The sequence below is a fragment of the Anas acuta genome, chromosome 1, assembly GCF_963932015.1.
Source record: "Anas acuta chromosome 1, bAnaAcu1.1, whole genome shotgun sequence".
Lineage (NCBI taxonomy): Eukaryota > Metazoa > Chordata > Aves > Anseriformes > Anatidae > Anas > Anas acuta.
The window spans coordinates 122255790-122269071 of NC_088979.1; the positions used below are offsets into that span (position 1 = coordinate 122255790).

A 13282-nucleotide genomic window follows, 5' to 3' on the forward strand; every position below is an offset into this window, starting at 1 on the left:
TTCCTCCCACCTGACTTAAGTGTTGGAAGTATAAATGAAGCAACATTACTTTTAACGCAGTACCAAACTGGCAGAGGTGGAGCTTTTGTCGTCACTTCTACCAGTGATTACAGTCTTGCAAGAAATGGAGTAGAGACTGGCATAGGGTATACATGGCCTTAGGCAAATCTTTTTTTCTGTTCCTATGGTCTGTAAAATGGGCTATGCTGCCTTGACAAGCAAGGGAGATGCAGAGATTGCTTATTTAAAACCTCTAGGTGCTATGACTGTGGAAAGCAGAGGAAAAATTTTCAAGTGCTATTGCAAACAGGAGGATGTAGGTAGTTTTCTGTCTATATAAAACAGCAAAAAGCCTCTTCAAAGTTACTCACCATAAAATAAAATTTAATAGAAAATCTGTATTAAGTTTTCTTGCTACATGATAATCTTTATTAAGAAATGAATGTTGAACAAGTTTGCTGAAAAGCAGTCAACTCATTTTTGCACTGAAGGAGAAGCAATCTGTACTTGCAGCATTAGAAATGTGTTCACCCTCAAGTAAGTACTTATCTAAAAGGTCTGTCATAGAATAGGCAGAACAAGGCCTAGAGTGGATGAGAAAAGTGCACAAAAGCCAGAAGTGCCAGCTGTTGAGACCAGGCCAGAAGGTTGTGGGACCACATCCGTCCTTGTCACTGCAGACTGTCATTCAATGGTAACTGGGTCAGGAAGCACCATAGTTTACAGCACTTTCCACGTGTAGGGATTGCATCAAGGACAGAACTTCTTTCTGCTTAGTGCCACCAAAAGAGTCCTAGAAAGGAGGTTCTTGCTGCTACACCTCTTTGGAGATTGAACACCAGCAGCCAATAACATTTTTCTTTCTGTTATTGCTATGAAAAAAAAAAAATCCAGAAGGAAATCTGAAAAGTCAGGAAATGGAAATGAATGGCTGGACACTGTGGGATTGCTACAGGCAGCTCTGGTTCAGTGAGCTTTGCTGAGCTGCTGCTTTACTGGCCTGGGAGATACATTATAAGATGATATTTAGAAATCATAAATAATCTCATTATATTGCAGCTGCTAGTGTTCTGGGAAATATGGATAAAAGCAGTGGAGAACTGAATTAAAGAACCCCCCAGCGGCACAATTGTGGCAACAGCTGAAGGAAGAAAAAACATAGATATTATGGATGAATGAACCTAGAGAATTTTTTAGGTTTGGATTCAAGCTCAATTGCATCTCAGCTGCTCTGAGAAATTGTGAACTCCTCACTTTTCCTCTTAGGAGCAAGTCATAGATGCTATATGTTGCTCCTTCTGTTGTAGAACTCTTGGACTAAGAAGTGGAAAACAGCATTAGCATTGGGCATCTAGCTCACAGACCACCCAGGACCACTCCTGCAGTACTTTCCTGAGCTTTAGAGCTGTGACAATTCCACAGCTAAATTCGGCTTGTCAAGCTACTTTACTTGATATTTTCCCTTTCTTTCTTTCTCTCTTTCTTTCTCCCTTTCTTTATCTATTTCTTTCTTTCTTTCCTATTTTTTGAATGTTTAGAGTATTAATACAAAAAATCTAATAGACCGTATTTTTTGATTTCAGAGAGAATGTTTACTTTCAAGGGCTGATTTTTTGCTGATATAATTTTTATTTTTGTAGTCAGAAGCTGAAGAATCACCATTTCCTTTGGACTAGTTCATATCTTCCATTCAAGAGGAAGAACAATTTATTATGTGTTATCCATAGATAATATCTGAGCTACTAACAGATTATCCTTCCAGATTCTATGTCGTCATTTTTCCTATGTGTGCATGACTAGTTCTTTATCATTTTTGATAAGTGCACTTTATTTTTCTTTTCTGTGTAAATTTCTTCAGACCAACAACCTCCTTTTGTATAATCTTTTATTCTCTTACCCCTCCCCCCCCCCTCAGTTCACTAAAATTTGGTGTTGATATTTTCTGGTCTTCTGTAAAGTTTGAGACTTCTCCCATCTTCATAATATTCAAAAAGTAAGAAGTTTAAAGTATTTTATGGATAATACTACATGTAGAAACATGTTACAAAACTGAGCACAAAAGTGTACGAAATTTTTGTGATTTTTATTTAGTTTTCTAAAGGAGGTAACACTGCCAACTCACACACCAGATTCATGAGCTCCAACACGTGCACCTCCAAGTATTATGGGCAGAATCACCTGCATACAAGGGATGATTACCATTGAACCTTCCTTTCATCTTCTGGCTTTCTTCTGGACAGGTCTTTTACACCTTTCAGAATCCATACCCATCATAAATCTTAGATGACATTGCTGCACTTCATCTTCTCCTTCCTCATTTTGGGTAGCTTGCTATTAAAGCTTGTCTTCTTGTTGGTTTACAGGAATATAAAAGTCACACAGTGTGCAGTAGCATTATTGCCACCCTTCCATGGCCAGATTGCAGGTTTTCTGCTGTTAAGTCATTGGTGCTGTGATGCTGGTGAAAACAACACATTCCTCAGTATTTAACAGTTTCACTGCTGTTGATCATGTCCCTGGCAATCAGTATAGGTCATTATCTGAATCTGTACTCTTGTACTTCTCTAGTTCTTTTTTATACACACATCTGCATTCATACTTCCTTTTAACTAATCTTAATATTTCCATATACAGACCTTTGCATAGCAACATAATATAAACTGTGGAGTATAGTGCTGGCCCTGCTTTGGATGGTGTTGGCAGGCTGTACTTAAATTTATGCTGAGTTAATTGCACCACAGCTTGTTCCAGCTTTACTGGGAGAGGCAGATGCAGGTAATTACATCAAGCCTCCAATCACTAGACCATATTATTTATTTAATATATCAAATTGGCTGCAGTTTTTCTTTATGTTCATTTCTGAGCCAGTAACACCATCTTAAAATGCAATGGTATAAATGTGCAATTACCTGAATGCACATTAAGGGAAATGTTATAAAACAGTTCAGATAGGAGAGAAACTAGAAACCATGTCACCCCTCCTGACGTCCTGATTCTTACAAACGAAATACTGGGAAGGCAGTGAGTGCTGCAGTATGTCCCAAGGACTGTCATTGGTGTGATCTGGAGGTGAAAACCCATCCTTTAGTGAAGGCACCTACTGTAAGAACTTGTATGGGCAGCCTTGCCTGAATCAGCACCAGCTTCCTCATCATCCTAAAAGAAGGGCTAATGCTTTCTGCTCACAGCCCCAGATAGGTCAGTTCTGGGTCTCTGCAGTATTGCTGAGTGCAGTCAGCTGGAAATAATGTCCTGAAGTATGCTCAAGGGGATACATGAACTATCAAGAGCCCTGTTTGTGAAAGTGTCCAAGAGGAGCCCACAGAAGTCACTCAATATCAGCAGAGAAGGGTATTATCCAGCTGAATGGCAGAGCTTTCAAAATGCTCTGCAAATTTAGAACATTACTGGGATAAGAACAGCATCTGTAGGAACTTCAACCAGTGTAAAATTACACAGGCTCCTAATCCTTCTCCCCCACAGCATGCAATGAGTTCCATATTGAGACAGAAAAAGACTAGCTCGGTGTTCCAGAGATAGACTATTGCACAATTAACCCTGATGTGGAGGTTTATTGCTCCTCCCTGAATCAGCTGATGCTGACCACTATCCAGCACAGGAGCAATGCTCATCACTGGGCTGTCACAAAACAATGACAACTGCATGCAGCAATATAAGCTGCTGTTTTCCAGTCTAACCCCCCATTCAGGCATATCAGAATTATTGGGGATTTTTACTGTGGACAGGAGTTAATATTTAAAGAGGTATACATAGCATATTGCTCACATCATCTATGTGAGAATTTGAGAGACCATGACTGTATTCTATACAGGTTGCTAGATAACAATTACAGAAAAACTAGAAGGAGCATTCAGAAAACTGAGTGAGCCACAATCCCAGCAAAAGTTTTGTGGGCCAACAGCAGGCTACACAAATCCCTCCTCAGCAGAGCAACACATGTAGTTGTGATTGTCTTAGAAATGGTCCTGTCAATGAACTCAAAATGCTGGGTTAAAGACCTGGCCAAAATGCCTGGGCCTGGAGGCTGATTCTCTAAAGAAGAAAAAATGCTGAAGGAGTCAGCTGTTCCTTGGGTGGAACTGGCTTATTTATAGTAAATAATCCCTTAACCACACCAGCACCCTCCTCACAAAGTTCTGTCACTGCTTTTATAGCTGCACTCCTGGTGTTCCTGTAGCATAAAATTGGCATGCTCAGGAATTCCTCTGCCTCGGGTGCACTTTCATGTTCTTGTTTTGTTTAGAATGATGTCCAACAAGCAATGTTGAAAAAAATTCATCTGCTAGTGCAGGATAGTGTCTAACATGTTCTGGGTGTGTTGAAAAACAAAAACAAAAACAAAAATCTGAATATATTATTATTATTATGGCAAATGACTGTCTGTCATCCCTTACCTACATCATCAGTAAAGCTTCAATTAGTATGCAATAAATCAGCTGCACTGGAAGATAATCTGCTGTAATTTTTGCCATAGTATATTTAATTTATTGTCACAGACTGTGTACCTTAATTTATTTTAATGTCTGTGCCCTGAGTATCTTGCTCGAGTACACAGCACTCACATTTCCTCCAAGAACACTATGTTGCACTGGAGTGCAATGTTCACAGCTGCACTGACTGTGCTCACAGTAATATTTCTGTCCTGAGCCTGTCAGTGTGTTAAGGAATGGAGCTAAATAAGTGTTCAAGGCTTGCTTACAAATCTGCTGCAATTGTTTTTGCTTCTATCCTCTTCATTTTTGTAAAAATTTGCAAGGTTTGCATTTGGAACAACCTGTGCTGTAGGATGAGGAATCTCCTATCGTAGATATTCCCACTATGTTTCTTGGCATTTGGATTGGACTTTTAGAAAAGGGCTCTTCTTCCAATAAGTACAAGATGTTTTGCCTTCTAAATCTGCAGCACCTAACTGGGAGATGCAGACACTTCCCTTCTGCACTGGAAGCCAGAAGCCTGCATGGGCTAAGAACAAATGGGTGAACCCAGGAGCAGTGGAATAAAGACCTCTGGTTTCTGCAGTATTTGGCTTCTTCGTAGATCCTCTGGTGTTTAACAGCATGCATATGCCAAATGAAAATTGTTGGGGGTGCATGCAAGTTTTCTGGGGGTTGATGAAGCTTTAAGCAGGTTGTCTATTCAGGAGAGAGTTATGCTGAGAGGATTTCACTTGTGCACCTGTGCATAACACTAAGTGATTTATTTTAATGTGCTTTAGCCTGTTATTTTTGATGCTGCACTCCGAACACTGCTCTACTTTTGCTTTGTTAAGTGACAACCAAGGAAAGAGTTTATTACATTTTTCCCAATTTCAATGTTAGCTTGTTTTTAATCCTCATAGAAAGTCAGTATAAATTTCACACACAGTCATATTTGCGTTATAACTCTACATCACAGAACATACAACCCTTGCTCAGCTTTTTTTCCTATCCTGTTTCAGTCTTGATGCTGAATATTCTGGTCCTGGGTCAGCAAAACACATCTTCCATATACTAAGATGAAAAAATAACTAAGCTGTCTCATTTTTAATATGTCACATAGCTATATAAGACCTAAATATATATAAAGAAAAAAACTGACCCTGAGGTCAGTAATTTTTGTACTGAAGGCAATTGGACAGAGTAACATTACCTCAGCATGCTGAAGAGCTTGGCAGGATCAGGGACAGCCTGCTCAGTACCTTGAAGGATCATATCATTGAAGAGTCTAGGTGACAATTTTAAAGCTCTCCCAGTGGGTTGCTATTAAAATGCACGGAAACCGGGAGTCTAGTTCTTCATGCTAATATTGAAGGCTGTGCCCTACATCTGTCTTTTGCTTTTTTAAGTTACAATTTTTGATGGAATTCATTCTTTGTTTTAATGAAGATTAGAAACATAAATTTTGATATTGAGAAGGATTTTAATTTGGTCAGATCACATTCTATTATTAGCTGAAAGACAGGCTTACTCATAAAGATTTAAATGGAATAAATATGAAAAAGCAATACTTTGGTCTTGAACAGTATGATTTCTTTCCATGATACTCAAAAGGCTGCACCATCCAGATGTATGAGAAAGTTTTTCAGCTAACTTATTAGGCTGAAAGGCAGTGAATCAGATGGGTGTAAGGAAGGCACTTGAGTGATAAGCTGCCAGCAGCATGCTAGTGTTGCCTGTTACATATTTTGATCACAGCAAAACATTAGCACTGGAGATCAGGTCATTCCATAAACAGCTTCAAAGTTAAAAATTGCTTCTACCACTTGAACAGGAATTGAGCAAACAGCTCAATCAGCTGATTGCACTTGTAGGAGAAACCAAGCTGAAAAAAGTCAGCTTTAGCAAAATTTGTTAGAAAGCTCTGAAAGACTGAGCCAAACAAAGAGAACAGGCAATACGACTGTAATGACATAAATATAAAACAATGGATACTGAAAGAAGACCAAATGTTTCATAAATCTATCTAAAATTTTCTTTAGTTTTGTCTGTTCAGAGTGAGTCTGGATGTGGCAGGGTACACCTCACTAATGACCTAGCCCCAGTGTGAGGCAGCAGTTAATCAGTGAACAGTTCTCTCCCTCTCCCCCCAAAGTCCTGAAGAAGTGAGGGTGAATAAAGGAGGGTTGCAGGTGCCACACCATGCCATATGATAACTGAAAAACTCTCCTGCATGCCATATGCCAAGCTTATACGTGCTCATGGTACCATATCTCCAAACAGACATTGGAATCAAAGAAAAAACTTCATGGGTCAAGGAAAAGCTATTTTGAAAAACTGAGTGTGTCTTCGTGCTCAGGTTGTGAGACAAGAAGCAGAGAACCTTCCTGATCTGCATGTGTGTATCATTCATTATCTTTGGAATGAAACCTTTCACGGTCACGGCCTTCATACATGACTCTCTTACGTAATGCAAGCAGACAGCAGAAGGAATTATTTGTTCACACTACTATTAAACTGTAGAAATTATTGCCACAGGATGGAATCAAACCCCAAATCACATCAAAATTCAATGCACAGAATGAAGAGTATTTCTGAAAGATTCTGAAAGGATTTTAGAACAGTTTTTAAAACACCCTGTTTCTAGTTTAAATCCAAAGTCGATTATTGGGAGTAAACAGAAGACAACAAGGGGATGGACGCATTCTCTCTCATGAGAAGTCCCTACAGCTTTTTTTCTGAAACCTCCCAGACCAGACACAGTAAAAACCACAATACAGTCAGACAGACTAGGCACAGTACTGGGAATGGTATTTGTATATTTATTTTCCCCTGTAAAAATAAAAATGAAGAAATGTTGCAGAATTTATCTTTCAAGATCTTTCTACCTTCCTGGTGTTGTTATTTTTTTATATTATTATTTTTATTTCTTTTTATTCAGAAAGGAAGTTTACTGACACAAGGAAAACTGTAAATTCTACAGTCATAACTCTTACAGCCAGGTCTGTGGGGCTTCAGCTCCCCTACTGCTTTCAGTATTAATGTCTCAATCTCATGTTAGAAATGCAGTGCAAATTAAAAGATAAAAAATACCCAAAAATGATATCTTAAATGAAATAAAAATTATATGATTATTTGTAACTATCATTTTTATATATTAACTGTGAAAAATGGCTCTGAAGAGCTTTTTCTTAGAGTTTAACAATTAAGATAACAACTCTAGCCGTCCTTACGACACACTCCTGTGAAGGCAGGCATCTTACATATCCCAAGCACTCGATTTAAAAAATAAAAACAAAAATGAGAAGACAGAATTTTTACTGTAATAGAACTCCCTGGGAATGTTTGCTCATTTCTGAAGCAGATCAGATCACTAAAAAGTGATTTTTTTTTTAAAAAGTCTGATTGTGAACTGTATCAGGGGTTTCAGTTGTGTAATGTATCATGGCTTTAGTGAAATCTTCCCAGTAAACAGATTTCTGGGCTGGTAGCTGCCGAGCAGTATTTCTGACTGCTCACACTCCTCCTGAGTGGTTGGCTTACAACTTCCCAAACACACATCCATGTACATGCTTGTGCTCCCTTTAAGTGTTGTACCTGGACTTCATAATTTTGTACCATTTCCTCTATGATGTAAAACATGCATGGCAGTACTTTGAAAATGTCTGTCTTTAGAAGACCATCAAGGAAGCCTCATAGGTAGGAAAAAAAATGAAAAAGGGAAAAGAAAAAAAAAAAAAGAAGAAAAAAAATAAAAGAAAAAAACACAAAGGGAATAATTGCAAAGATTTATTTAGCGCATTCTGTGCTTGGCACTTAGAAACAGAGTTCCGTGCATAGGGCAAATCTTTATACACCTTTTTCTTCATACATATTTTACATACCATTTTTATTGCCCTCTTTTATATTCATAATATTGACTCCCCCACTAGGCATATAAATACATTTATCTACAACACCTCACAACAAATCTCAATAATATCTGTATTCTGTTACTTGGTATTTGCATTTTCACACAACTTAAATGCATAGCTTGCACCAAGCTACAATTGTTTTCTTATTTTTAAAGGATTTGAAGAAAAAAAAAAGGAAAGAAAAAAAAAAAAAACAGAAAAGAAAGTTGTCGAAAGGTGATCTATTTTCTATTTGGTTAAACAGAGGTCACATGGCAGGCAGGAGGTTGGAGAATACTCAACCTCATTGTTACTGAAATGCTAATGGTTTTCTATGGCAACTCTTGCATGCAAGGTAAGGGAGGCCAGCTGTACTGCTGCAGAGCAGAGCTCTCGTTTCTCATTGCTCTTCCCTGTGAGCTCAGTCTGGAGAATTTCCTCCCATTGAATTGAGTGCTAGAGGACACATGTTTCCAACAGAGACTGTCATTCTTTTGGTTTGGATGCATCCCTTTGGGTAATGTCAACAAGAGCTGAGCTCTCTCTCCCCCTGTGCATCTTTCCAAAGATGCTTGTGTGAAGCTTCCAACTCTGCTTATGTCTGAGGTTCACTTAGAAGTTACAACTTTTCTCTCTCCTCTCTCTCTCATCTCTGTCTGCAGGCTGAGTGCTGGTAGGCTTGACCCTCACAAGGAAACCAGCTGTCACAAAAATACAGAAACCTTTTTGGGAAGAGAAGCTCCAGTTCAGCAGTGCCAATCCTGTGCTACAGTAGGAGAAGGGGTCACAGGCCACTGATGGCTTCAGAAACAGGCTGAGCGGCTCCAGCAGTGCAGAACAGTTCGGGAAGGGAAAGGCCTTTAAAGCTTTGGCCCCTCATGAGCAGTGCTGCTTCGAGAGGGCAAAATCTTGGGAGACTGCCTTTGTTCAACACCCAGAGAAAGCAACACAAGGACACAGCTCCCTCCACACCAAGAGCTCACACTAGCTGAGAGTTAATGCATAAACTGTATATTTGGTTGCTTCACTCCAGCTTCTCACGAAGTCATGCCCTTCTCTCTGCAATGTCCAGAAAGAGCAGACACTCGATGGCAGCTCCGTAGGCCCTGGGTTACAACAAGCTGCAATGGCTGTCAGTGGAAGCTTTCCACAAGGTTTGGTGGTGCATATCTAGATGGTGGTGTTCTTATTTATCATTACAACATTAGTTCCTCTATAAGTTTGAAGGCAAAAAGGTACTGGGGTGGGTATACCCATAGAAATAATGAAGGTCCAGCTGCCTTCGATGCCAAGGAGAGGCACAGCTTGTTAGACCATGTGCACAGACATCTGTGATGAGGAGCCCTGAACAGCACCGTACTGTCTGTTGTCGCAGGCATTGGCTGTCTGTTGGTTGCCAGAGGGGGGGCTGATCATGTGCATCCCATGCTCCATCCCTGTTGAAAGGTATTGCCTCTCTCCGAAAGCCCCCCCAGATGGGGAAGAGCAGAGTAAAGTGCTTTGGGAAGTGGTGAGTTTCTCTGGGCTTGCCGCCAGCCTTGGGGAAGCCGGGAAATTGTATCCATAGAGGTTGTAGGGATTGTGCAGGGAGAAGGCGTTGTAGGAGCTCTGCTGCATGTGGCTGCCACCAAACATGTGTGAGGAGGAGGAGGTGGACGCAGGGTTGCCTGCTTGCATGACATACTGAAACTGGGAGCTGGGGAAGGACCCCAGCTGGCTGCCATAGGCCTCCATCTTGCTGTTGCTGGGCAAGGAAGAAGGAGTCGGCATTCCTGAGATCAAAGATGGAGTCCTCTGAGGCATGAAGGTTTCGGAGGGCTGTGAGGCAGAAGCAGTGCCGCTCTGCAGCCGGTTGTAGCTGCTGTCACCGAGGCCCGGGTAGCTCTGCAGGGCAGCCATGTTGCTTCGGGCACACGGGGGGTAGTCGGACAGGTTGAGGTTGCAGAGCTGACTCTCCCGGCAGCCAACGTTGAAAGTGTTTGGGGCCAGATGAAAGGCTGGAGGGGAGCAGGATGGAGAGAGAAGGTGAGAGGAAGCAGAGGGTGACGGAGTCCCTGTGCTGGAGGTTGTTGGGGAGGTGCCTGTGCTGCCTCCTGCAAAACAAAACACATGGGAGTATGTTCAGAGCCTGGGATCACATGTGCAAAACAAGACAGTCTCATTAAGAAACAGCTTAGTTTAATAAAGAAACAAGGGTGGTAAAATGGCCGCTGGAAAACTCAGGCTCTCTTGGCAAGGGCCTTCATTTTATTAATAGCATCCCTTGGTCTTTCCTGCTGCTTTTTTTGTTATGATTTTGCTTTTCAATGGGGTTTTCTTTCCTTGTAAAATAGGAGAGGGAAGCAAGCAAGCCACAGAGCATTGCAAGCAGGGGGGAAATCTGCAAGGAAGTACAGCTCCATCAGTCAAGAGATCTGCCTTGTCTCCTCTCCTGGTCTCCAGGAAGACCACCAGTCAGCAGACTGTATGGCCCCACTACAAACATGCTTTATCATCTGCTCTGGGGGCTTGTGGCAGGAAGTGACTGAAAACATGTTGGACTTCTACACTGTTCAACAGCTTTCTTGGATGGTTCGTGATGCCGCGGTACTGATTTAAGCCAGAAGTAACACTAAAATGAATGGACACGGTTTCAAGCTATAGCCTGTTCCATGGAGCTAATGAAGAGGATGTGTCAGGATTTTCACTCATGTTTTAGCTTTAAAATGGATTCCATATGATATATCACTGATGTTAACAAAATATTGATGTATATGCTTGTCTGTGGTTTCTATATATATATAAAAAATACATTATTGTTACAAATGGTAAAGTTAATTATTTTGCACAGCAGGGACGTTCACATGTTCTTACTTGGGGAAAACAATAGTATGTAATACCGCCAGTAACATGGAAGGTATGTGATATGAAGAAGATGATGTCACAATTCTGAATTTGAGAAGAGATAATTACAGCCAAGATTATGAGTTAGAGAAAGTTTCTCTGGTCAACCAGGAAAATCAGTTCTCTGCTTAAGGGAATGATGCTTTCTGGTGTGAAACTTTTTTTTCTTTTTTCTTTTCAGTTGAATGATTCTCTTTGTATGAGCTTCCATTTCTGCATTACAGCAACTAACACTGAAGGTTCTTGTAAAAGGAGCAAAGAGGTTCTGGTGAAGTGAGTTGACTAGTGGATCAGAAGTATGAGTGTAACTAGGAAAACAACTGGTAAGGCAGCATTTTGGAAAGGCTAGAAGATGACAGGTGAGAGACTAAGGGATTAGAAAAGAGTGGGTGACTGGAATTTAACCAAGGCAGAAATTGCACATTGATGGTCCAAAGTAAGGGGCAACTTTATTTTGGGTTGCCTTGTGGATACAAAGCAGGATTTTGAGACCAGTCTAGGTCTGATGCAAAATGGGGAGGAAATGAGAACAATGCTATGTGATGAAAGGAGATGGTGTGATGGTTGGGATGGACACTAGAAGGACCAGTTCTGCGTCACTATATGGTGGTGACAATTATATCTGATTCTTTCTGACGCTTCTAAGATAAAACTTAATGGGTCATTAGGGTGAAAATGTAGCTTTGAGAAATTAATGATCTTTTTTTTTTCTTTCTTTTTTTCTTTCTCTCTCTCTCTCTCTCTCTTTCTCTCTCTTTCTCTCTTTCTCTCTCTTTCTGTCTTTCTGTCTTTTTTTTTTTTTTTTTTTTTGAAACAAAAGCCGTAAAAAAGAAGAAAGGCAGCCTTGGGTAAGCACAGCCTGGACTGGCTGCAGTGACACAGGTAGCATCAAGAAAATGCAAGTTTCTGTGCTTCTAAGTCAATAGTAGTCATTCCCATTACCAGTCACGGGGATGAATACTTATTGCTGACTCTTTTGCCTTTTTCGTCAGAAGCCTAAAAGAGAAACATTGTGTCAAATCTCTGGTAGAATTAAAAAGAAATTTTCAAATTTCAAATATCATCATGAATTCTCTATATTCTCTTCTTGACAATGCTGAAATGCTCAAGCCTGCTACTGCATTATAAGTCCAGAGTCCAAAGATGTTTTGTGTGTTTCTAATTGTGTATTGATTATAAAAGGTACAATTCCCTGGTTAATTTAAAGTCTCTGACAGATAATCTCTGATTCATTTTGTTGTAGTAGGTTAAGAGAATACCTCCTTCAGCCTTTTTCCGTCTCTCTGCTATGGGTAGTCAAAACTGCAACAGGGTTGGCAGAAGGGAATGTGTACCCCTACATAAGCAGTTTCATTATGAAGTCTATTTTAGTTCTGGCAAGAGGGAGGTAAAAAGGAGAGCATCAATGCCAAGGGAGTCTGAAGCAATTGCTCATGGAAAATTATCTGGGATTTCTCATATGAATGACACCACACTAGTCAATTGACCCCCAACCTCCTTTGTCTGAAAGGCGCACATAAACCATACTTTGGACTCCACCACAGTGTACTTTCCTTGCTAATATTTCCAGACATCAGTTCCTGTTATCATCTGCAGAGCTTCCTCCCTTCAGGGACTCTCAGTCCATGAAGTCCTTACCTAGTGCACAGGAGGTGAACAAGCACAAGCTGAAGCTACATCAAGGCCATGCCCTGTACAACAGCAGAGTCTCATCAGACAACTGCACAGAAGACCTTTAGAGTAGTTTGAGAAATTACTGCCCTTCAGCTGATTGCAGGTAACTGCACACATGCCCAGACAATTAGAAGAACAAGTAAACCCAGTCAGTTTAGCCTGCCTTCTATGAAAAACTCTTAAATCTAAACATTGGGTAAAGAGCTTTCCTTTTAGCACCACTCACAGGGAGCTATGCAACACCTGGCTGCTGCTCATCTCAGCTGAGTTAGCCTCTCAGTCCCCTACTCCAACTTGATCACTGCCATTATCTGACTGTATCAGCTGCCTCCAGCTGTTGGTATGGCTGGACTCAGACAGACATAATTCAGTATTCCCTGTCTCTGTAAGGACAGG

General features: G+C 40.6%; 1 protein-coding gene across 1 annotated transcript in view; it reads right to left on the minus strand.

Moving 5' to 3' along the window:
* Positions 1–8212: 8212 nt before the first annotated feature.
* TBX15 (T-box transcription factor 15) overlaps positions 8213–13282 on the minus strand; it is a 97434-nt gene continuing 92364 nt past the window's right edge. Inside the window, exon 8 of the mRNA XM_068698781.1 lies at positions 8213–10422. Coding sequence (XP_068554882.1) covers positions 9638–10422 — 785 coding nt within the window. The 3' untranslated portion in view covers positions 8213–9637. The remainder of the gene's footprint in view (positions 10423–13282) is intronic.